This window comes from Cavia porcellus, unplaced genomic scaffold (genome assembly GCF_034190915.1).
Source record: "Cavia porcellus strain 051 isolate PalLab524CR breed Dunkin Hartley unplaced genomic scaffold, mCavPor4.1 scaffold_15, whole genome shotgun sequence".
Lineage (NCBI taxonomy): Eukaryota > Metazoa > Chordata > Mammalia > Rodentia > Caviidae > Cavia > Cavia porcellus.
Genome location: NW_026947498.1, coordinates 67,970,355 through 67,995,513, shown reverse-complemented (window position 1 = coordinate 67,995,513; position 25,159 = coordinate 67,970,355). Strand labels below are relative to the sequence as shown.

The window sequence follows — 25,159 nt, the reverse complement described above, 5'->3', positions numbered from 1 at the left end:
AGTTAGCCCTTCCTTGAGGCGAGAAGGGTGACCTTTTGTACTCCTAAATTAATCATTGCCTAAGGACTCTATCCAGGGCTGGAGAGATGAAGGGCTGGATTATACCTTCTTAACTAGGTCCAGGGCTAGAATAAGGAAAAAGAGTAACATTTGAGGGAGTGCTCTCCCCCAAATTCAGTAACCAAGATGAATATTATTTCAAGACAATACTTTAAATAAAATTAATCCAAAAAGTTATGACTAAAATATCAAATTTCAAATAGAGTCAGGGGAAGAGGTTCCTGTTTGGTCAAGGCCAAGTCTCAGGGAGAAGGCAGCTGCAAGGTTTTAGGCAACACTCACAACATCCAAGGGATGGTGCCTTGATCAGGTAAAAGGTACCTGGGTAGAGGACCGGCAACATCCATTATAGCATCTTTCCCCCATCCCACATATTTAAGTTGGAATTGACTCCATCCTCCTAGGATTTGGGAGAGGGAACAGAGGAGAAGAATACTTGGATCTACTTGATAATGTCAAAATCTCTGGTCATAATGATTGCTTCCTGGATGAACTGGGAACCCAAGCAAGGCCAATCAGCATCTCCTCAGGGCTATTTCTGTTGGTACTAAAGGAAAGATGCTGTGAACAACAAAATCTGGAGCTTTCCCAGCTGCCTAGAGGAATTTTCCAGGAACGGGAGAGAAAGAAAGCAACAGGAAAAGAAAATCTGAGGCAGGAAGGAAGCTAGTGAGTCAAAGACAGTGGTCTGAACATTTTGATTGTGTCTTTAGACTCAGCTGGGACAAGACTTATTCAGCATTTAGGACTACTGTTTTTTTTATGGAACAGAGCACCTGACTTGAGGAATTGAACAACAGTGGGAGGAAAGGAAAAAAGGGAGAATAACAGCAAGATATCCCAGGAGTAGATTTGTTTCAGGCGTGACTAAAAACAGCATGACATCACCATGGTCTATATCCTGCCTCTCTCCTTGCTTAAAGACTGACTCCATCTTTGGGCCAGAGAGACCACAAGCAAAGTCACAGATCACTGGTTTCTTCAATGTCTATGTATCCCCTTTGACAACGAGTTGTTCCACATGATTCCTGAATCAAACACCCAGCCTGCATATTCTGTTCCTTTAGGATGAGTTATTTCCTAGCAACTACCTCTTCCCAACACTAATTCTCTCCTTGTGATCACCAATATTTGGATTTTAGTGGAGGACAACTTGGACTTAATCTGACTCCAGGATAATAAACACTGGTTCACTTTTGCTGCTCCCATAATTTTCTTCTTCTCTAAATTCATATAACATTTGATTTTACCTACTTACTGTTGCCTCTTCTCTTTGTAAAACAATTTAAATTCTTCAAGATAATGCAGTCTTTTGTCTTCTTCCCCAGATGATCTGTGTAAGTTGTTTACTGAGCAGAGTACCTGGTACATGCTGCGCTCCATAAATGATGGTATGATGATGACAATGATGATGATGATGATGATGACGATGTCAACAATGATGTATTACCCCTTCCCTGATGTAGGCTTAGAATTTGACAATTATGTGGAATGCTTAACACCCTGCAGATAAAGATTTTCCTTATATCTTACCTATATTTCCTGCCTGAAATATACTATTTATAGTCATTTTTTATATGAACAATTCCTTGGGGAGAAAAAAAATTCTCCAAATTCTCATAGATCTGCTGTCTGGTTTCTTTAAGTCTTGTTACAGCATTTTTCCCCAGCAGGAACTCTTTAAACTCTAAGGACATTCACACATGTTAATATCCACAGCCAGTTCAAATACTGGAATAGAAGTTAATTTAAATGTTAGAGGAACCATAACTTCTTTTTACTTTCCTTATAATTTGATGAAGTTGAGTCTCGCTTACAACATGAAGTCTGTATGTTTGAGAATTCTACAGATATGTTGAAAATTGAAGAATGAATGAATCACTGAAAGGGTAAAAGAACTGACCTGCTGTGTTGGCCTTTCTTTCTTTTTAAAAATGAAATGGATTTGGTGTTTACCCACGAGATGGACACAGCTCAGCTTTCTTACAGGGCTGGGAGCCCAGAAGCCTGGGGGCGAATATGTGATGAATGCAGTTAAAAAGTGGCAGGATGGCTGGTAGAAACAGCATGTAACTAGTTTGTGTTACCAGCCAGCACAAGTAACTGTATCCTGACATGTTCTAATAATAAGCTTGTTCTAATAATAAGTATATGCCTTAGCTTAAAAAATATAAATTTAAGGAAGAGCTTTCATTATTTGGCAGTAACTGACCTAGAATTTATCAGCCCCTGCATCCCGATCTGATGTGTGCCGCTAGACATGCATGCTTGACATTAACCCTGCCCTAACCCTATGCAGGGCCTGTGGCAGGGAAGGGCATCTTTTCACTTTGGTGACAAAACCAAAACTGTGCTTTCTATTACCAGTTCTAATGTGTTATGTGTGTTAGAACTATGCTGCCTTTCTGACATCATATTTGGAGATTTTTTCCCTTTCCCACTCCAGTCAAGTGCAGAAAGCTCCTGTGCTGCATCTTCCCTAAAGCAGCTCCTTTAAGTTTCCATTTCCTTGGAATTTGGATCTACTTTAGTCACAGAGAGTCTACTAAGCCCTGGCCTTAGCACAAAGAACATGAGCAGGATCAAGTGGGATATGTGCAAAAATTTCTCACAATTCAGCAGCTTAGAAATGCTGAATTTTGGGGAGTAATTGTACCAGTTTCTTCCAATCTGCACAGCCCCTCTCTCTCTCAAACTATCCTTTGCATGACTTTTCTCAAGACAGGAGTCTTGGAAAAGCTGGACTGGGAGCCCCCAGTGCTTGACAGACTCCCTTTCTCTCTCAACCTAACTGCTTAGAATTTTATACTATATTTAGTAAAGACAGAACTCCCTGTAACCTCAGCAAAGAATAGATATCATTGAGAATCTGGAAAATTTTTGATCAAGGAAAGATAAACAAGGCCTTTGGAAGATGACTTTTTCCTCAGGTGGAAAAGACTCATGCACATAAGCTAAGTTCATGGATCACCTCAGTCCCTGGGTTGAGATGCTTGGAGAGGGACTTCACATGAGACTGATGTAGAAGGAACTGGAGGAGCATTCTGAGCTTTAAGCAAAGTGTCAGGGGACTTCTCGGCTGAGTGTTACATGAAAGAATCCACACCCACTCTTATTACTCCATGCTGGCTTCCTATTTCATTCTCCCATTACAAATGCTCACCCTTCTCCACACACAGCACCCTGCTGAAACAAGCTACCCAGCTGCTTGTTGGCTAGGGTTTTCTTTTCTCTTCTCCTGCCCTGTCTTAACTTTTAAAAAATTGTATAGTCCTCATACTTTTGGATTGCCCTTGATCTCTTGAGGTAAGTAGATATTATTAACCCTAGGTAGGAAGAGTCATTGAGGTTAAGTAATTCAATTATAGTAGTGTCAGGTCTATCTCCCCCAAACGCCACACCCTTGATACACTATGCTGATGTCTGTTTTCCAGCTGTCCTAGCTAATAGGAAGATTGCAGGGGCATTATCCTAGAAGCTGTCTACGTTTCTCCCATTGCTAATACCCTGTTAAGGCAACCAGGGAGATTTTTAGTCTGCTTTATATATATTCAGGAAGTCCACAAGTTCAGTGTTTAACGTCAGAATCAATGATATGTGTACAAGCAGGTCATAGAAATGAACCACTTTGTTACATGCTGTGAATAGTGCTGCCAGAATGCAGAGTCACTTTTACAAATAAATTCCTGTATATTTTCAAAAGGAATGTTTTCACACTCACACACTTAAAATTTACCGAGTACTATAATCTTTGTCAAATGATACTTGTTTATAAAAACACTTCATTGTGTTTGTGTCTGTATGAACAGAGAATGTAAAGGATGATAGCATAAGAAAGGCATCAGAAAACATCATTAGTAGACAGAGTATATTTGGTCCCCCAGTTTTATAATTCTGATTAGAACTTACATGCATAAACTCTTACAAATACTAAGGGGTATGTTTCTTTTCTCATCCACTAATGAGAATTTATTTGTTACTATAATTGAAAGAGTAGATTAATAGAAAATAATTTGAGAGGTGAGAAGTCTTACATGCTTCTTTGGAAGATGCAAAAGTTACTGATTCTGATCTTTTTACACTCTTTATGATGTGTGACTTTTATCCTGAATGCTTGTAAATACATTGTCTTCAGGAAATATGTTTTCTCAAGAAGTGTACCATGAACACCAAATACAACTGTGTACACAATGAAAAGCACTTGGTGCATGCTGGTAAAATTAAAAAGTAACCAGGTTCAGAAATTTTTCCAGGCTTGGATGTATTTCCTTTCTATTTAATTTTTTTTTTAAATTTTAAATTGAAAAAGAATAAAAACAATGATACAGAATTTCAAAACAAAATAATGGGAGATTAACAAGGAAGAAAAAAGAAGGGAAAAGATCATATATATATATGATAGATAATTATACTATCAATCTCTGTTAATTCTGAAAGTATACAACGTTATGAAATGAGAGGTTTTGCTTTAATTACTATGGGTGTCTACTGAAACAGAGGGCTATGTACAGGGCATCCCTTCACTGCCTGTACTGAGAACGCCATAATCTGCTGTCCTCTTTCCTGTTGGCTGAGAGGAACTGGTCTGTAGGCTGAAATGAGTGAGTGGATGATTCTCCAGGGGCAGAAATTCACCAGAGGCAGCTTTTCTTTATCTATCTACCTATTTATTTATTTATTTATTTATTTAATTTATTTACTTTGGTGCTTACATAAGTCATACTCAGAGAGGAAAGCCAGTGTTCTGGCATGGCAGGAGGAACTGATTATCAGATCTAGGTGGTGTAGCCAGCACAGGTGACAACTGGGTGATCGAAAGCCAGAATGGTTGGAAAAGTTAGAATGTAGAACATGAAACTATGCAGACCAAGGGATTTGGATCATTTGTCTGCCCTGTATATAGTCAGGAAGTCCACATGATGGTATAAGAGCACTTTGTTTTCCAGGATCTTCAATTTTCTCCTGATTACCTAAAGGCCAATAGCAGGGGTCATGGATTTAGGTCAGGAAGGAGAAAATTGAGATAGAAACTAATTTTTGTTGGGCAAGATATGCTGTGAGCTAGGAATACGGTACCTACGTATGCAGTCTGGGTTGTATGCAGTACATGGCCTGGTAGGGGTAGTTCTAGCTTAAAAGCCGGGCCTTAAATTGAGTAAGATTTCAACAAACAGAGATATAGGTAAGGAGAAATACTCTGGAGATACAGAATAGGATAAGTGAAGTCAGCACAGAAAATATAAATTACATTGGGGAACAATTAGTAGTTAATTTTGGAAGAATTATAGTTTTCTAATAGAAGGAAAAATTAGTTTGGTAAGTAGATAAGTAATTTTGGCGTCACTAGATAAGCTTGGATTTTAGGCTAAAGGCATGAATGGTAGAGTCCTTGAAGACTTTAAATAGTGGAAGTCCAGGTAAGATGGCAGATTAAATACATGCATCTAATTTTATTAATATCTGAAACTCCACTGAAACTGAAGAAAATGTACTTTTAAATTTAAATGGAAAACATTAGCAAGAACAAGAATAGGAAATGAGGCACTGGGGACCACAGTTTGGAACCTGAAAAGTAGTTAGGTAACTAACTTAGCCAACTAAGGCAGCCAGATCTTGTCTACCAGTGGGAAAAAGCTAAGAGATAACTTTTTTTGCAGAACAGAATGCCTACAAGCCTCAGGAACGGGCAGGATTGGTAACCACTTGAAGCTAAAGGTCAGTGTAAGGAAGGCTGATGGTTTCTTGAACAGAGTTAGAGTCAAAGTCCTATTTCCTATCACCACTGGGCAGCTTCCTTCTTCTATCGTGGCAGAAGTCTGGTTCTTCTTCTCTGGGGAGTACAAAGCAGAGTGTTTAAGCGGGAGGCATGTTACACTGAGGCTGTCATACCAAAAACACACCGAACAGGTACGTTTATGTGAACTGAATAAAGACTGCAGACACCCCGCTGCTGTCCACTCCCCACTCCGTTCTTTCTTATTTGACTCCCAAAATACTAGATGCCAGATTTTTCCTGCTAAGTAAGATAGTAAAAAAAAGTCTGGCTCAAGAGAAAAGGTGGTTTTCCAATAAACACACATTTGAAGTTCCATTATAAAACTAAAATTGACAAACCAATCCATAAACTTAAATCCTTCCAACAAATTTTAAATTCCTCTCTCTTAATCAAGGATCATAGGTAGCCAAGGAATCATACAATGTTAATGATATAGATCTAAGGAAAAAACAATTTGGAAAATTTTTAAAAAGCAAATAAATTCTAATAATATCCTTAGCATTAAGAAATAATACTGCAGTCACTTAAAAGAGACTCTTTGGAAGAATAAACATTCAGAGAACAAAGAAGTCTAGAAATATGATAGAGTAGAAATTTCAAAATGCATCAGAAAGTTTGGAAAATAAAATTGAAGAAATCTTTAAGAAATGAAACAAGATACAAAAAATGGACAGTAAGAGAAAAATATAAGAAAGTAGAAAGAATGGGGATTTAGCTCAGTGGCATAAGCACCTGCCTTGCAAGCAGGCGGTCGCGAGTTCGATCCCTGGTACCGATAAAAAATGAAAAAGACCAAAAAAAAAAAAAAAAAAAAAAAGAAAGAAAGAAAGTAGAAAGAATGATCTGGAAGATTCAACATCTTAAAATGAGAGATTAGAGAAATACTAGGGAGAAAATAATCAATATTTTTGTAGAGGGAAGAACACAAATTTAAAGATATGCTAATCAAAGAGGATGAAAACGCGTCTTATGACAAAATTTCAAAACATTGGAGAGAAGTTCTAAAAAGCTTCCATATGAAAAGGAGTGTGAAAGTATGTAGATTTTTTTCAATAGCAATGGAAGCTATAGACGACGGAAATGATTTTCAACTCAAAATTTTATAGTAAGCTAAATTACTCAATTAAATGGGAAAATAGAATAAAGACATTTTCAGGTACACAAAATCTCATTACATTTACTTCCCATGTAAAAGAAAGCTCTAGAGGATATATACAACCAAGGTGGGGAATAATCAAGACAGACAGAAGCATACATACAGGAAACAGGATCTAGGTCAGGGGATGGTGTGATTTGTTCAAATTGGAGCAGACTTGGAAACATGTCTAAGGGCAATGCAAGATGTATCTCCTTCTAGAGTGAACAGGACAGAGGTAAAGCTAAGATATGATAGATAAGATTAAAACAGATAAGCCTAAAATAAGTAAGACTAAATAGATAAAACTAAATAGAGAATAGATAAGACTAAATGCATTCAATAAAGACACGCTTTTAATCCAAAGAGTCCCCATGAAGATTGGTATCTCAATCATCCCAGCAAGAACCTTCTCATTTCCTTATAGTAGATTGTATTACCAAACTGTATCTGCTGGAATGCGGAGGAATACACACACACACACACACACACACACACACACACACACACACACACGGTATAGGATGTCTAAGGAAAGACACCTCAGAAACCATATAGCAAAGTATGAGAGCCGGGGTGGGGTGGGTGGTGATTACCACATTTTTGGAATGAGTAAATAAGGGCTTGAATGAGAAAGGAAGGGGTGCTAGTTGGAGCTGCAGGAACCCTTGAATGACCTAGTGATATCCAAGGCAGCAGGAGGGTGGGGTAGGCTGTGAGTACTGAGAAAAGTGTCAGGACAGATGCCAGAGATGTCTGTCTGCTTCCAAGCCTGCGTTAGCAGAGGCAAGGACACTGACTAAGCGTTCCCTTTAGAATTGTTGGCCAGGAGGTGGACTGTGAAAGAGTACTAAGTGACACAGCATGGGGGGGGAACAGTGGGAGGCAGCAGATAAATTTCCCCCGTCCTCTGGCCAGAAGCCGATATTCCTGGTCTTATCAGTTATAAGTTTATGGCTTTATCAGGTGATAGAATGGTTTATGAGAAAATGACAAGTCATGTGGAGTTGCTACCTCTGGGGACTGAGGTCCAAGATACGGTGTAGGCACACAATCCATAACCAACTGAAGTGCTGCTCTTCTATAGCTCCAGGGCATAGGAAATAACGTGTGTGTATGGGGGAGGGGTGGCTTCACAACCCTAGATCTACCTGCCAAAGTTTACACTGGGTAAATTACTCTGACATCTCTTGGTTTAGGTTTTGTCCTAAGCAAAACAGACAGAATATTCCATTAGCCTACATCTCAGGGTCATGGTGAGGATAAATAAGCTAAGGAGTTCAAAGGCTTAGAAGATCGCCCGTACATTGTGAACATGCTGTAATGTGAGCCAGCACTGTTATTATGCCCAGTCATCTCTTTCAGCCCTTTTGCTTTGTTTTGTTTTCTTTCTTACATATTTTGAGTGCAGCAGATCTTAAGAACTTAGTATATGAAGGAGAGAGAGTTTCACCAAAGGGCATGTTAATATTTCATTTGCTCTTTAAACAAATATATTTTTGAGGCAATATCTTCAATGCACAGGTCGATGGGTGAAGAAGTTAGATACATCTCTGCCTTCATGCAATCTAGATGGTTTTCTTCTTTCCAGAATTGTCCTGGGTTTTCTTATGTGCTGTATGTGTCTATGCATTTAATTGATAAAGTATCTTCAGGAATAGTTTCACATTATGTTTTTGCTTAGTGTACACAGAAGCACATACTTTAAAAACTATAAAGAAAGATTACAAACTAAAAACCAAGCATTCCTTCCTTATTCTGAATTTCTTAGTTGTTCTCCCAAACAGTTGTTGTACTCTTAACTGACACTTTATGTCTCATTACCGAGGTTAACATACAAGAGGACATAAGTCCCCTTTTCTTATACAGTGATTATAAGGAAGGAAGGAGGGTGTTTGGATGATGAGGCAAAGGAAGTATATTAAGAAGGCAGAGGGGAACATCAGGCTACAAGCCTTGGGCAGGACTGTTGAAGTAGAAGCAGAAAATGTAAAGTTAAATGTGAAATAAAAGCTTCTTGAGAACCTTTCTGTACAAAATACACAAGCAATCAGCCAGATCCTGAGAGTCTAGTGTAGTCAGAAGCAGGGACAAAGTGGTAACACTACAAGAACGACCCTGACTAGCATAGCAGTCAACAACCCTCCATGGCCCTTACATAAGGTTGATTTTTTTGTGTGCAGGCCTCCTAACGCTCTCTTTAGTGGAACTGAGGCTGCATCATTCTTTACTGATGCCACACTAAACTAGCCTTCCCCACATTTCTTGGGCTACTTTCATCTTCCAAGTGTCCAGTTTTCCTATCGTTGCCTTGAACATCAGCAGTCCTTAGCTTGCTGGGCCTACTTTGGGCCACCCCGTACTTCCCTAGGAGAGCTGCAGTCGAAACAAGGTGTAGAGCGATGTGTATCCTGTTCTTTTTACTTCTGTGTAGCTCTTCTTCTCTGAACCATGAGGTGAAAGAGTCCTAAGCCTCCTTCTGTTCATGTCAGCAGGATGGTAGCTCTGTTCTCCAGCTCTTCTTGCAGCCAAATGAAAAGTAACAATAACCTGGGTATCCTCACAACCCATTACCAACTGGCAAGGAGAGTACCGTGTAAATCCACTGTGATAGATTATCCATCTGTGCTTCTTACAAGACTTGTTGGAATGCTGACTGGTCATTTATTTTATGTGTATTTCTGTTCATCAAAATCTGTCAGTTTTTGTTTTTGAGTACTTTATTGTCTTTCTTGGGTCTCATATAGCTTTCCCAGGCCATTGCCCAAATCAGTATTTTTTAAATAATAACAACAAAAATAGTTGTAAAATTAGAAAAAATAGGAAAAGATTCAGAGGGCTGCCTCTGATACAGGGGTACAGACTGACTCGCCCACAAAGGTGAGAAGCCAGTGTTGTAGCTGATGTATTATGTCAACGTGAGAAGTCTAGAAGCTTAACTAAGGAACTCAGCAGCTCTCCATCTTGGGGTGTGGACAAACTCTTAGGGCTCTAGAATGTTGTTCATTGTGTCAATTTGAGAAGGTCCAAAGTTTAACCAAGTGATAAGCCAGAGTCCTTACTTTGTAAACATCCTTAGCATGTGCAAGAGGAGGGCACTGAGATGGTGTGAGTACTACACACACCCGAGGGGCACAGCCTACTTGTAATACAAAGGAGGGAAAGAGGCATGAACAGCCCTTTCACCCTTTTGTGCTGGTAACTTTTGGTAGCTGCCACAGCCGGAGACAACTGAGTATGGACTAAAATCTCCGCAAACTGTGAGCTAAATAAACCTTTCTTTCCTTTATTTTGGGACTCAGGCATTTTGTCTCTGCAATGAGAGAAAAGTAATGAGGCCAGCCAGCTTTCAAAGATTCACTGGTGGGATGGGGTCCAGTTAATCATTTTATCAGTCTTTGTTCTTGAATCCAGACCATGGCTGGGGAATGGTTCCATTTTCAGGAAAGAACTATTTATGGTGGTTTGAGTGTGGAGTGTGGTTCTGGATTTTCTGGAACCCAGGTGATCACAGGTTTAGGACATGGACTGGAGACTTGTGAGTGTAGCTGAATGTCCCTGAAAAACTGCTATTTTGGTCTGAAGAGGAAGGGGATCATGTAAACTCAGGACTAATCAAATCTGCCTAGGGCTGCGGATATCGCTCAGTGGCACAAGCCTGGCAAGTGCAAGGTCCTGAATTGGATTCCTAGTAGCAAACAAACAACTCCAAAAATAAAACACCATCTGGCCAGCTCTCCTAGTCAGATATTCTCTAAATGATCAATATATTCTATGCTTAACTGAGAAGATATCTGACCCAAGATTTACAGTAATAAAAGATACAAACCTATTGGGTACCTGTAGGCCCAAGCGAAGAGTCATGGTTCAAACCAAAAGGGCTTTAAAGTTACTGAGTATTCCAGAAGAAAACATAAATCATATCTTTAATGAAAATAGTAGGGAAAGGGCTCAGAATTCTCCCCATCCCTATGGTGATTTCTGACTATGTTAGGACTGCATCACCCTCTCCAGCTGAGACTTTATCCCCCTTAATCTTAAGGAAGAATGATCAAAAGGTCTGTCTCCTCTCTTTTCTTTTATATTATTAACTATGTTATTCTCCAGTTATAACTGTTTAACATCACATCAGTAATCAACACTAACTTCTTTTTACAATTATGGTTAGTCCAGGCTTATTTGGTCTTGTTTGACCACGTAGTTTCCCTTGGAAGCATGGGGACATACCCTTCCTGAGTGACCCTCCTTCTAGTGCAATGCACACTGGTTGGCACCTGTCCTCTGGAGTCTAACAACTTCCCTGTGCAGGAGTCTGGGTTTTTCACCAGAGTTGTGGGTTTTTTTTTTTCAGAAGGATCCTAACATACCCTGGGTGCTGGCTGACCTTTGAAGGACAAGGGCCAAAATACAAGGGCTGTCCTCATAGACCTTTTATCTTTCTTGGCTTTGGTCTCTAAATCTCTGTTGTTGAACACTCAGATGGTCAGTTACATCAGCCTTCATGCAGGAGTAATAGGTTTAAATCCTATCATGATCTCCTCTGGATACTGTACATGAATATCATATTCCATTTATCTTACAGGAAACGACCCATCATGTTAAAATATTGTTCAGGTTGCCTACTAGAAGTCATACTCTGGAGGAATATTAACAGAGCACAGTTGCAAAGTTTTATTAGAAAAAGCAAAACAAAGATCAGTAAAGTAAAACAAATCTAATTAGCATACTACTTTAAGAAGCATAGCAAGTTTAGTTTTGTTAGAATTGCAGTTCTTCCAAGTAGACTACAGGCGTATTTCGAAGAAGTCTATCATTACCTTCGGTGTTCATGCTGGGGGACAGGTGGGGTTACCTGCACATCATTGTGTTTTTCTCAAGCTCTATACTTCAGAAGATTAGTACACTTAGGGAAAACAAACACATTTAATGTGCAAAGCAGTTGGAAACAGTTACATAAGAAATGTTTACATATCAATTTAGCTTTTTACTTTTAAGGTGAAATTTCTAGTTCATGGCTCAGCTGTACAGATCGAATCATGTTCTTTTTATTATTTAACATGTCTAGACAGTTTAACAGTACTGATCAAAAAACCAAAAATGAATAAAGAAAAACAAACAAAAAACAGAGAATGGCTTTACATTCTTACAATCTTAGAAAATCATAAATAAACATAGCATCTAATATACAGTGCATCTATTTATACCACAAAAGGTTTGTTTTAGTTAACGTCAATAGAGGGAGACCACAGTTTAAATGGCAGAATTATGCAACAGGCAAGTTTTTTCCTTCTCTTGAATAGTATTGAATAACACCAAAAATGTCAAGTTTTACTGACCATTTTATATATTTAAAATCCAGATACAATTGTGTTGTATAAAAAGGAGCACATTGTATAAAAAGGAGCACTTACTACTGATTACTGTGTATGTATCAAATTTATACTTCTTTAGTTTTAAAAACCTTAGATATTCATACAGCATATTTAGTCCTCAGATGTATACCTAGCTAGTCTGGGATATATAAAATGTCAAATATAAACTTTGATTTTGTTATGACTCAGCTCACTTGGTAATCAATAGCCAAATAGAAAACAGAAAACCTCTTGATAAAACACAAACCTTTGCTTCTTGGTCAGTTTTTGTAAATTTTTAGTGAAAATAAGTTAACATTTTAAGAAAACATAACTGTTTTTAAAACAGAATTTTGTTTCACATTAATGTTATAAACTTTGAGTTAAAAACTCTTTAAATACTCTTTGAAAATACAGTCCAATTTTATCATACATGCAAGTTTCCTCTCATCAATTGCATCCCTCAACAAACTTTTTGCAATTTATATTAGCTTTCTCTTTGTGTTATCATCTTTATTTTTTCCATTTTGCAGGTCAAAATCTCCTTTCTTTCAAAAAATATTCTCTGACGCTGACTTTTCATTACCTGTCTCTTTCCTACTTACTGGTTTTACTCTACCTTTTTCTCATCCTTTAAGCTTACTTTAAAAAAAAAAACTTTACAAAATTTATGAATCTGGACAATTTTCTCTTTTTCTTAATACAAAAAATATATTCTTTTAAAATAGAAACATAACTCCCCTTATTTATAGAATTTAACTTTTAATAAACATACATTGAATGAAAAACCAAGGAAAAAGTAACCCTACATCCTTTATTTTTTACAAGTTATGAAAACACATTTAAGAGACCCATATATACTTAGAAGTTCTATTTTAAAAACTTTTAAGCATTTATGTCATCCATATTTAACTTACCTGTAAAAAACAAGATATCAGCACAACATAATTAACATTATTTCTTTGCCAAAAGAAAGCCTAAGAGTTCCTGCATTTGATATTGAACTCACGATTGCCTGCTTCCAAGGCAGGCGCTTATGCCACTGAGCTAAACCTCCAGCCCCCTTTCATCCTTTTTGATAGGGACATCTGAGATAATCAAGAAGCAACCTTGAACCATTTTTCAGTAAAAACAAAAGAGAAAGAAATCAGATTTTGTCCATTTCAGCTTTGAATACCTTTTAAAGAGGCAAAAGAAACATTACAAAATTACCATATAACTTGATTAGGTTTTAAATTGTCTTTGTCCATAGTACTGTTTATTTGTGATTATACTATCTTTTGGTAAATTAGTCACTAACAACATTTATTAAAATAAAACTGAGCCAAAAAAAGGAAGAAAGAAAAAAGAAAAACAGAAAAAAAAATCTCTGCACAGAACCAAAAGGGAAGAGAGATGAGCTAAACATGTAAAAATGGATAAAAATGTAAAAAATGGAGCAGCTGTGATAGTTCTTTAGGAACTTTAGAGCAGTTTGCCATGCTGGATTTTGAACCAAGTTATGCCTGACACTGTTCTTAGAAGACAACTTGTTAGAGACTTATCTGTTGGCTGCCGCCAGAGTTCACATTAGGGAAATGCTTTGGTCAGACAGTGCTGCTTGTGGAGAATACTTCCCAGAGTGACACCAGGCAGCTGAATATTCCATTTTATGTGCCCTAGAAATCCTCAGATGCCAACAGATTTGGATTAGCTCAAGATGGACCTTTCAGATGCGGTACTAGAGTTCCATCTAGCCCAAGAATGAGCATCATTCTTCTTGAATGGTTCCCTATGACACTGCATATCCTGGCGTCATTCACCCTTGATACCTCTGTTAAGACTCTTATCACTTAGGGCCACACAAATGGGATGGAGGGAGTGTTTGGCTCTTTTCTTCCGAGTCTAGAGACATATAGATAAGGTCATGGGATTGTTGCTGTACCTATCAGATCAAGTCAGTCTATGCTATTAAGCATAGACTAAGAAATGGAACACATAAGGAAATAATAATCATGGCAAACATAGGTTAACAGGCAGACAGACAAGAAAACATACAGAACATATAAAATAATTACATAAAATCAGGGTACATTTTTAGATGCATTGGTCACATTACTATAATAATAAATATCTTTTCTAATCATAGGTTATAGCTATAATTTAGAAAAGTAACCAATAATTTTCCCTGTGAGGTTACTGATGATATAGATATAAACTTCAGTAAAGATCTTTCTTACACCCTGGTTTCTTAATTTTTTTCCACATGGGCAAGCCACACCATTGTGTTACCTGGAGGACCAGAGTGATGCAATCAGTCAGCCTGGATACTCGGGATGAGCAAGCCAGTTTCACGCTGGCCCAGTCTGTGTTCCCTTTGATGTCTACCAGCCAGCAGCAAAATGCTGGTGGTCTTAACGTGTCTCCCCTGTGAGTGTCTAGGTGCCACTATGGAAGGCCAAAAAGCTGTAATAACAAGGCAAATTCCCCTCTCAAAACCAGATGGCCTAAGTCCAAAGTCCCCAAAGTACTCAGAGATAACCCATTTGACAAGACAAATTTCTTTGTCAAATGCAAACATACAAAGCTCAGTATGTCATAAGAGCTTAAGTGACAAAAAGACAGGAAAGTCCAAGATCAGAAAGGGAGCTACGGAATCTAAAGCTAAGGGCCTGTTAGACTTTAGGGTTTATTTGTCTGTTCTGTTAAACAGCAGAAAACAGCTAATGTTGACCAAAGTGGAAAGAAAATGTCCTCGAATAAAAGTAATTTCAGCAGCTGCATGGGACCATCCAGTCTTTCTTCATCTGTGATCTACGCTAGCTAGAAAGGTTAATGCCTAAACGTGTGCTTTTTCCTAGTGCAACTTATGAGATTTGTTACTGAAATTTTAGGCAAAAGCATCAGGTTTTGCAACCCCAAAAGACCAGGCTTAGCCACCTATCCCATAAGCTCATTCAGGAGATTAGCAGTGGTAAAGGACAGGAAAGAAATTTAAACAGCATGAAACACAGAGAGGTTCCAGATTTGTCTTCAAGGGGCTGACAAAGTCCTAGAGTTGGCAAAGACAAAGGATGGAGTTTGGAATGGAACTGAAAAAGATGTCATGAGTAAAAGTTCCCAAGAGCCCCAAGATATATGAACTAAACCCGCCTCCTAAAATCAATCCAGCGGCACAGATTAGGAACTACTAGATTTTTGTTTTGTTTTGTTTTTTGAGACACAGTCTTGCTGCCTCACAATCCTCCTGCCTCAGCCTCCCAAGTACTGAGTTTAAGGGGCTAGATACCTAAGGAACTAGATTTCTAACCTGAGTGACAGAGTGGGGGTCTTTGCTGAGTCTGAGTAAAAAAAGAAAAGGAGTTGGAGGTTTTCACAGAACCATAGGATCTGGTTTTCCCAGATAGAGGCAGACAGCACAACCCAAGGGAAGAAAGTTATGAAACACCAGAAGGGAGGGAATTGGTTCCCTGTCCAAGAAACCTGAATATGGAGGTAGAACGGAGCGGAGGGCAGCTAGAGACAAAAAGCAAAGATATCTGAATGACTTGCCCAATGAAAGATCTGTCTCCAATCCAGGGGATTTTAGGAAAAAAACCAATGCCTCTCCAAATCAAAGATCAACGACCAAAACAACCAGCAACTAAGAAGGACAGCCAATAGGTCTTGCAACTTTCGATTAGTGAAAGTCCCAGCCAGATCATTCCCTGGTGCCCCAGGGACTTAAAGAAAAGGTATTTAGGAAATGAGCCAGTGCCCTTCCAAATCCACAACCTGACAAAACAACAACTAACCAGGACATCTAACTGCAGCCTGCAATTCCCAATCAGTAAAAGCCTCGAGAGTCCCTGGTGTTCCAAGGGAATTTAATATGGAAGGTTCAGGGGAAAGGAAAAAGGATTAGAAGCCTAACTATGCAGCTGATTTTCCTGCTGGAGACACCTATCCACAGGGATCAGTGTCCGTTAATTTCATTAAGGCAAATTCCGGAAGAGCCTCCTGTTTGGGCACTAAATCTGCCCGCAGCTAACTTGGGTCTTTGCTTTAATAGAAATGGAAATTAAAAACTGAAGCACAAATTTATAGATTAAAAAAAAAACCTTTAATTGGAAAGTTAGAGGGGAGTTAGGAAAGAACCTCAGTTAATGTAACTGGCACAAGTACACTCTGATACAGGGATTCAGACTGGCCTTCCCACAGGGCACTCAGCCCAGATTTCAAGGAGTAGCTAGTGGGCCGGGGCATCATCATGATGGCAGTTGCCTCAGTCACTTTTATCAAAAGGAGAACCAGGACTCAAAAGTGACAGCGATTTCCTGCTTTCTTCAGTGCTCTCCAACAAGCCTTGCTAACAGCTTCTAGGTGGAGGTTCACTTTCCCAGTGTGGGTAACAGCTCGAGGAAAGTGGCTCTGGGATCCAGAGCGGCTCCCTCTGCCCCTCCCCAGAGGTCCGCTCTGCTCACTCTCCCCTACCAGCAATCACCAGGTCACCATATTCTTTACTGATCCCGGCAGAGGGACAGGAAGGGTAGGTTTTTCCTTATAGCAAAATAACTCCATTGACAGTACACTTTTTTTACAAAAGCATTTTTCTTCTTTTTAATAGATTAGCTTAGACTTTTGTTGACATGATAAATATTTTGTGGTTAGACTGTTGTAATGTTACACTATGCATTAAAATGTTTTTGATGTTTTCATTATCTTAGCTGTATTATGAAGGCTTGTATTTATGCACAATTCATGATCTTTACAATACAACTTTATGTAATCTTATTAAGAATATGAGGAATAATTAAGAGTATTTCTTCTTCCTTCTTTCCTTTCTTTTATTTTTTTTTAACCCAGTCTCTTTTCTATTCAGTGTTGACTGGTTATATCTTTTTTGCCGTTTAGTTTTAGTATACATTTATTAACAGTTCCAAATATTACAGCGAACACTATAAAGTTGGAAAATACATTTTCCTACCACAACCAAAGAGGTAAATGTTCAGCCCCAGGTACGTAAGATGAAATAGGACACATCCTTAGAATTCAGGGAAGACAAATGCCAGTACTCTCAGAACTAGGAGTCCCATATAAAAACATGGTGTGTAAACTTAAAGAGAGGAATCTGGTCTGCAGTAGAACATGTTAGTCCTAAATGTTATTCCCAGGTAAGGAACCATTCTGGTGGGGCTGGCTCAGGAGAGTGTTCTGAAACTTCAAAAAGCAATTAGACAATTAAAGTCTGTCCCAGACACAGCAAACAACTTGCAGGCAGGTTCCTTCACTTACAGGGAGTCCTAAGTCCTCACTAATACTAAAGGGAACATTCGCTTGGCTTTTGAGAGAATTCCAAATGTTTGTTCACAAACTTGTCAAGGAAATGATATAAAAAAAAATGGATACTCATGGGGCTGGGGATTTAGCTCAGCGGCATAAGCGCCTGCCTTGCAAGCGTTCAGTCATGAGTTCGATCCCTCGTACCGGTAAAAAAAAAAAAGAATATTCATAGAAAAATTTTTCTTTAATTAAAACTATGTGGCATTTTTGATGACTATGGTTAAACAGCACACTGGACTTCTCTGTCATGTCTTTCAGGTACATAGATTTTCATCCTGCAAAAATAGAAAAACAAATAATTGGGTGAGATTTATCTATAGAGGCTCTTTCTTTTTCTAGAATTCAATGATGGGGCAGCTTCAGGAGGCCACTATACTAGCAACGAATAGAAATAGGTTATTGATGAATGAGATGAAGGCAGGAGAAAAGAATCTCAGCCTCTACTGTCACACATGCTTCCTCCAACAGCTACTGTGTATTCTGTCTGACCCTGTGCTGATCCCTTCAGGCCATTTCTGAACAGAGTCCGGCAGAGCTAGCAGGAGCTCAGAACTTCGGCCCCCATCCGGGAAGCCTGTAGTTCCTCCTGCTGCTATAATCTCAGGGGCAGGTGAATCCAGGTAAGTGCTGGACACTGCGGTGGCCTCTGTACCTGGGAGTCATGACCCTATCTGAGCAACCAGCTTTTGACAGGGCTACTTTTACCCACGCGCAGGCCTTCAGAGCCTTAGTATTCTTTAGCTCAGCTCCTCAAAAAGGGATGGAGGCCAGACAGCTTGACTGATCACCAGGAACTTCCATCTGTTATGTATACATTTATTCTCTCAACAAATATTTATTGAGCATCTACTGTATGCCAGGCACTATGCCAGGCACTCACAACACAATTTGAGCTCAACTGATGTAACTTTGACTCTCCACAGAGTTTAGTTTACTCAGTAGAGCTTAGTAAGATAATTTCACAAATATGCAAGTACAATCTGATATAAAGAAAAAAACTCAGGGATCTGCAGGATAATGTAATAGGTGGACACTTGAGGGAAGAGTTTTTTGTTTGCTTGTTCATTTGCTTTTTGTTCTTATATTTTTGTTTTTTGAGAAAGTGTTGGTTTAAGCAAAACAGTGAAAATGAGATGAAGAAATGTCAGAAAAACTTTCCAAGCAGAGCAGATGCAAAGGCACTAACACTGAAGGTAACATGGTTTCACTCCTCACTTCTCTGGTTTTTATCCCATATCCATAGGATGCCCACTAGCCCAGGCACTGTGCTGGGGACTCGAGTCACCATGGCGCACAAGAAGCAGCCCATATCCACCGCTCCAGAAGCTCATGTATAGCTTTTTGCTTGAGCAGGACTCCAGTGCATCTATGGGCAGATTACTTCCCTTCGTGTCCTAACTCAGCATTTCCTCTTCTGCCCCCACCCACTGGCTCGGGCTTGTTGGGGTCTCAGTGGGTCTCGGGTGCAAGCCAATATAACTTTAGACAATATGGGAATGAAACCTCTTCAACGATGCTGCAGGGCCAGGCCTCACCTTTCTTCAGTCTCTTCATTCGTATCTTTCTCCATTCTGGTGGTTTCTGAAAGAGATCAGAGTGACCTCAAAAGCTGTTTTTCTTCTCAGATATGAAAAGGAGAAAGGAGAGTACAGTTTGAAGAGGCTTCTGAGTCCTGGGACTCTGAAACTGCTATGACCTTACACATGGAACAGATGGCTACTTAAACTATGAAATTTGGGGGGTTCATGAAGGGGTTCTTTGCATCCAAAAGCAAAACCCTTCGCTTGCTCTCTGTGCCATAAGACTTAATGTTGGACACAGATTATTTTTTCACTCGCAGCTCTATCTTTGCAAATGGGAATACCAGGGGAAGGAGTAACATATTCGGTTTTAGCAACCAGTGCTTAGAAAAGGGTTTCTAATCCTTTTCTGAAAGCTAGGTTTAGAAGACAAGGCAAGGAAACCTTAAAGACATGCGTACTTAGAAGGATTACCTAGATGATGCTACCAAATACTACACACTGTTACAAGGGCAGGTTCAAGTGGGAACTTCTTGGCCAGCTGGACCTTCCAAAGCCTGATTTTGTATTTGTAAGGATTTGACTGTTGTGTCAGTACTACTGATCCACACAAGCCTTACAGGAGGGGTTATTAACCTGCGACTCCGTGGAGGAATTTAGGCACATGGGGCCTTTCAACATCACCAATGATACTTTTGTGATTCAGTCTTTACCAAATGATGCCTTCACAAAAATCTACTGTCATTAGCATTTTGCTTTTTTTTAATGTGTGTGTGCATATTTGAGAGTAATTGTCTTTGTGCAGATATAATATTAAACAATAAAAGTCAATTTTACTGAATTATAAGAGAAATTTTTAATAATCCCTCCTCAGTTTTTCCTACCTCATGTTAATCAATGTTTTCCCCATCACATTCCCTAGTAATTTTCGAGCTGCTTAATGCCACAATAATTTGCTTTTTCATGAATTTCATATAAATAGGATCAAATCATGTGTAGCTTTGTTGTGCCTGGCTTCTTTCACTTAGTATAACACTTTTGAAATTATCTATGGTGAGTATCACCAGTAGTCCATTGCTACCTACCACTTGGCAGTATTTTATGAATATATCCTTTTGTTAAATGATGAACCATCTTTTAACTAGAAGCAATAATTATGTATGCTGTATATATATCCTTTTTCAGATATATATTTTCTAAACATTTACATTTTTTCCCATTCTGTGCTTGATTTACTGCTGTCTTAATGAAATCAAAAGGACTTCATTTTGGTGAAGTCAAGCTTACCAATTCTGTGTTTTCGTGATGTGGTTTGTCCTTTCTGAGTCCTACCTAGGACTTGTCTTACTAGAGCCATAGATTTTCTCCTATGTTTTCTTTCAGAAGTCATCACATTTTAAGTCATATTCACGTTTATGATCCGCTTTAAGTTACTTTGTCAGCCAGGTGCTTATGCTGCTGAGCTAAATCCCTAGCCCCTTCGCTTTAAGTTACTTTGTATAGACTTGTGGGTATTTAATTCTCCCATCATCAATTAAAAAGAATACCTTTCCTTTCTGCATGAGATTACCTTGGTACATTTGTCAAAAATTAGTACTATGTGACTTTATATTTGACCCTGTTTTACTGCACTGACTGACCGATGTATACTTTCATCAATCTCATTCTGTCCTGATTACTGTAACTATTTAGTAGATCTTTAAATTGGGTAATACAAAACTTTCACTTTGCTCTTATTTTTCAGTATTTTTTGGCAATTACAGGTCCTTGCATTTCCATATACCTTTCAGAGTAAGCTTCTTAATTTCTACTTACAAACTTTCTAGGATTCTGATTAGAATTTGTTATGGGTTAGGTCTAAAATGTCTCCCAAAATTCTTCTCTGTGTGGAAGACGATTGGATCATGAGGGCATTATACTAAATGTGCTGTTGGAAGGCACGCTTGGTCAGGAGAGGAGGGTCACTGAGGACATGATCCGGAAGGGTCTCTCGCCCTCCCTAGCTCTTCCCTTCACTCTCTGCTTCCTGCCCACCATGATGTGGACAGCTTTCCTCTGTTGTGCTGTTTCTCTCTTGGATCTGGCCAACTGTAAACTGAAATCTCAAAAAAATCTCTTTAAATTGTGGGTGTTGGGTATCTTGCCACAGTCATGAGAAAGTAGCCAAGACAGGATTATTTTGATCAATTTGGGAAAAGGCACTATCTTAATAATATTTTGTCTTCTAATTCATGAACATCATATGTTTATGTGTATAAGCTCACATATGTATGCATAGAAGCTCTCTGTGTTCCATATACATATCTGTGTATTTAGATTTTCTTTAACTTGTATTAGTAGTAATATTTTGGAAGTTTTAGTATATAAATCTTGTACTTGCTTCATAAATTTATTCTCAAACTTGTAATATTATTTGCTGCTACTATAAATGGCATTTAAACATATTTTCAGTCCTCAGTGGTTTGTTGTTACCATACAAAAACAGAGCTGTTCTTGATTTGGGGTATCTTTGACTTCGCTGCCTTGTTCATTAGTTCTAACAGCTTTTGGATGGATTTAATGGGCTTTTCTGCAAATGTGATTGTTATCTGCTAAAAATAAAAATTAAAAAGATAGGTTTTTTTCTTCTTTTCCAGTCTGTATGCCTTATTTCTTTTTAATGTCTTCTTCCACTGGCTAGGATCTCCGGTACAATGTTACACAGAGTACTGTGTGTCAACATCTGCATTTTTCCCAATCTTAAGTGGAAAGTCTTTTATCATCAAATATGATGCTATTGAAAGGATCTTGGTAGATTTCTTTTTTTAGACTGAGGAATTCCCCTCGAATCCCTACTTTATGAGAGTTTTTCTTTCCCTTTTAAAATTATGAATGGGTAGTAAATTTTTAGTACCATTGACATGACCATGGTTTTTCTTTCAGTTTCTTAATACAGTGAACTTTATTGCTTAATTTTTAAATGTTCAGCTTTCCAGTTTTCCTTAAAAGTGTACAATATTGAGCATTTCATTTTGCCAACACAAAAGGAGCTAAAACACTTCAGATATTTCTTATTAATGGAGCTCCTGGACACCTTATAAATATGGTTAGATTCTGTTGTCAATGTTCCTCTTAGAAATAATGGTACTTAAAGCTGACTACAGTATTTTAGATGTCTGTAGACCAACAACAAAATAGTGGCATTACCTTTTCATATCTTTAGCAAAATCAGTGCCATTTCCAAGAAAAATAAAGTTTCTATTGAAAAGTGAAAGCAGACAAAAATAATTTTAAAAATTAAAAATGAAAGCAGACAATAAAAGGGCAGATTCTATACTTTGGGATTTGATTACAAATCTAACATTTTGAAGGGCAAATGTGCTAAGTTCACCACTTTCAGTTTTAAAACTCTGTACAGATTCTGTTTAAATGCTGGCTAAAATTGTCTCTTTTGGAAAAGACACTCGGCCTTTCAGAAATCATTACTGAGAAAGTTGATACTTTTCTAAGTTGGTTTAAGCAAGCAAGTTGTGAAAACTGTTTGGTTGCTTGAGCACTGTTATATATAAATTTCTGTCACACAAGTCACAAACCAGTAAAGTGATAAGCTAACTGTTGATTGACTAAAGACAATAATCAATACTTAGAATTTCTCATGCTTTTTCTGTTCTATGCTTTTTTGATACTATGTATTTGACTTAGAGAGAGAGGGAAAACAGAGGAGAGAGGGAGAAAGAGAGAGACAGAGACAGAGAGAGAGACACACACAGAGAGAGAGGGGGGGGGAGGGAGGGAGAGAGAGAGAGAGAGAGAGAGAGAGAGAGAGAGAGATTTGAACCAGGTATAATAACCATGGCATTTCTTTTCTATTCATCTACATGCTTAAACAAGGTAAATATGTATAGTAAGACACAGAAAAACTATAATTAATGAACAAACTATGGAGAGGACTTTTAAGGACAGGTTAGTTAGTTTGAGGGTTGTTTCTTCTGAGAAAAGGATGAATGTCAGATTAGAATGAAGTACCATATCTGGAGACATCCCTACTGGATATCAATTAGCTTGAATGTCTGTAGATGGATCCACATCTGTCTGCTGACACAATACAGTCTCTTGTTTTTGTAGAACTGAGATTAGCATTTCCTTGCTGGCTGGCTATTAGTTAAGAGTCATTTCCAGCCTCTAGAGGTGATCTGTGTTCCTTGACTACAGCTCATTCTCCATGTCCAAAGACAACAACTTCCCTCTCTTCCAGGTCACCACGCTAAACCACTTGAGAAAAGCTCTGCAGCTCATTATTTTTAGATTGGATTTGCCTGGATAATGTATGCTAACTTCACCATCTCAAGGTTGGGGCTTAATCACCTGTACAAAGTGTTTTGCCACATCAGATAATGTATTATAGAATCTAGGGTACAAGAAGTGGAAATTTTAAAGGGTTAACACCTTATTTGTTACATAACCAATGCTAGAATTATCCACAAAGCAAGGAGAAACAATGCTGAAGTCACAGAACTTAGATTTACAAATACTGTTACCTCTCTGGGTTGGTTATATATATGGTATGCATCCCTTCTCCAGGGACATCAAAGCTCCTTGTTTTGACCAAACACACAGGCACACTTGACCGGCACACTGATTATACAATTATTTCTTACCAGTACTCTTTAGCCATACTTGCGGGCATATATATATATATATATATACATATATATATATATATGTATATATCCACATTCTTGTTTTTTCTGCCTTTTACCAGTCATAGCTCAATGTGACCATCTTATATGTGGAAACATAGCTTCTTTAACCCTCTTTTAACTTCTATCTTGCATACACACACATTAGCACCCTTAGGTAATCTCCTAAATTTTTCTGATTGCCTCCTGGGAAAGGAAACATTTTTACTCATTTTTGCTGCATCCTTCCTGTTTGTTTTAATTGCAAGCTGATCATTCCAATGTGAAAGCAAATTGAGGAAGTAGCTTATTCCTAAGCCAAAAGTTATTTCTGCATAAAATTGGTTAATTTTAAATGGCAATAGCACTGAAAGAGAAGTTTCAAACTCTCCTCTTGAAGAGTCATTTTTGATGAGTCAAAAAATGTTTCACTCACATCAGGGCATGCCAAATACACATCTGTACACCTGACCCTGTGCTCTGAATGTTACACTTCTTTCAATAGATGGCTCAGGACATTCCATATTTTGGCAGTTTTAATGGCTCTGTCATATGTTTTGTATTACTTTATTAAAATTTGATAATTATTCCCCCAATTTCCACTTTTTAAAATATAATAGGATGAAATAAATGAATGTAATGTCATCCATCTATTTTCTAAACAGATCTCAAAATCAGTACACTGAAATTTTAGATGCCAGCCAGAAGCATTATTCATCTTGTGTTTTCTACAATGAATAAGGTTACTGTAACTATTAGCGCCAACCAAGCTAATTACTATTGGGGGAAATTGCTGAGATAAAGTAAAATATTATCACAGAACCTTGTCCAAGCCAGTCCAAACCACACATAGACACAGAAGTCTTATAAGCTCAGGGACCAATTTGGCCTCATCAAAATACCTTCACAGTAGAAATGGATTGTTAAATGCAGTGATATTCACAACAACAAAACTTTTAGAAAAACCAAAATATTCAAAAAATAAGGTTGGTTAAGTAAATAAAGTATATCTGCATAATGGAATATCTTGCAGTCCTTTAAAATGATGCTGTAGAAAATATTTATGCCATTAAAAGTTGTCTTGATATTTTTAGTATGATAAAGTTAGAAAACATGTCATATGATATTACATAGCTTGTAAAAATAGCCGTTATGTTATCTCAATTACATACATTACTAAATTTTTATTGGTATGCACTGTCAATGTTTGAGTGTTTATCCACTTCTTATGCTTTGATTTTGTAATTTGAACAACTGTTTCTATGATGACAATATGTAATGTGTCAACTAGCGATTTCTTAGTGTTAATTTTTTTGAATTCTGTATTATTTTATCCTTTTTTCTTTCTTTAAATGAGT

The 25,159-nt window shown here is 38.0% G+C and overlaps 1 protein-coding gene across 7 annotated transcripts in view; it reads right to left on the bottom strand.

Moving 5' to 3' along the window:
- Positions 1–17,788: 17,788 nt before the first annotated feature.
- The window catches only part of Cd86 (CD86 molecule), a 60,395-nt gene continuing 53,024 nt past the window's right edge, over positions 17,789–25,159 (bottom strand). For 5 of the 7 annotated variants that reach the window (XM_013151828.3, XM_013151830.2, XM_013151829.3 and 2 more), the window contains exons 6-7: positions 19,159–19,204; positions 17,789–17,898 (exon numbers count right to left, since the gene is read on the bottom strand). In XM_013151828.3, coding sequence (XP_013007282.2) covers positions 17,844–17,898; positions 19,159–19,204 — 101 coding nt within the window. In that variant the 3' untranslated portion in view covers positions 17,789–17,843. Of the gene's footprint in view, positions 17,899–19,126; positions 19,205–25,159 lie in introns of all 7 variants that reach the window. The other 2 variants (XM_013151834.3, XM_013151831.3) reach the window with 1 other exon arrangement.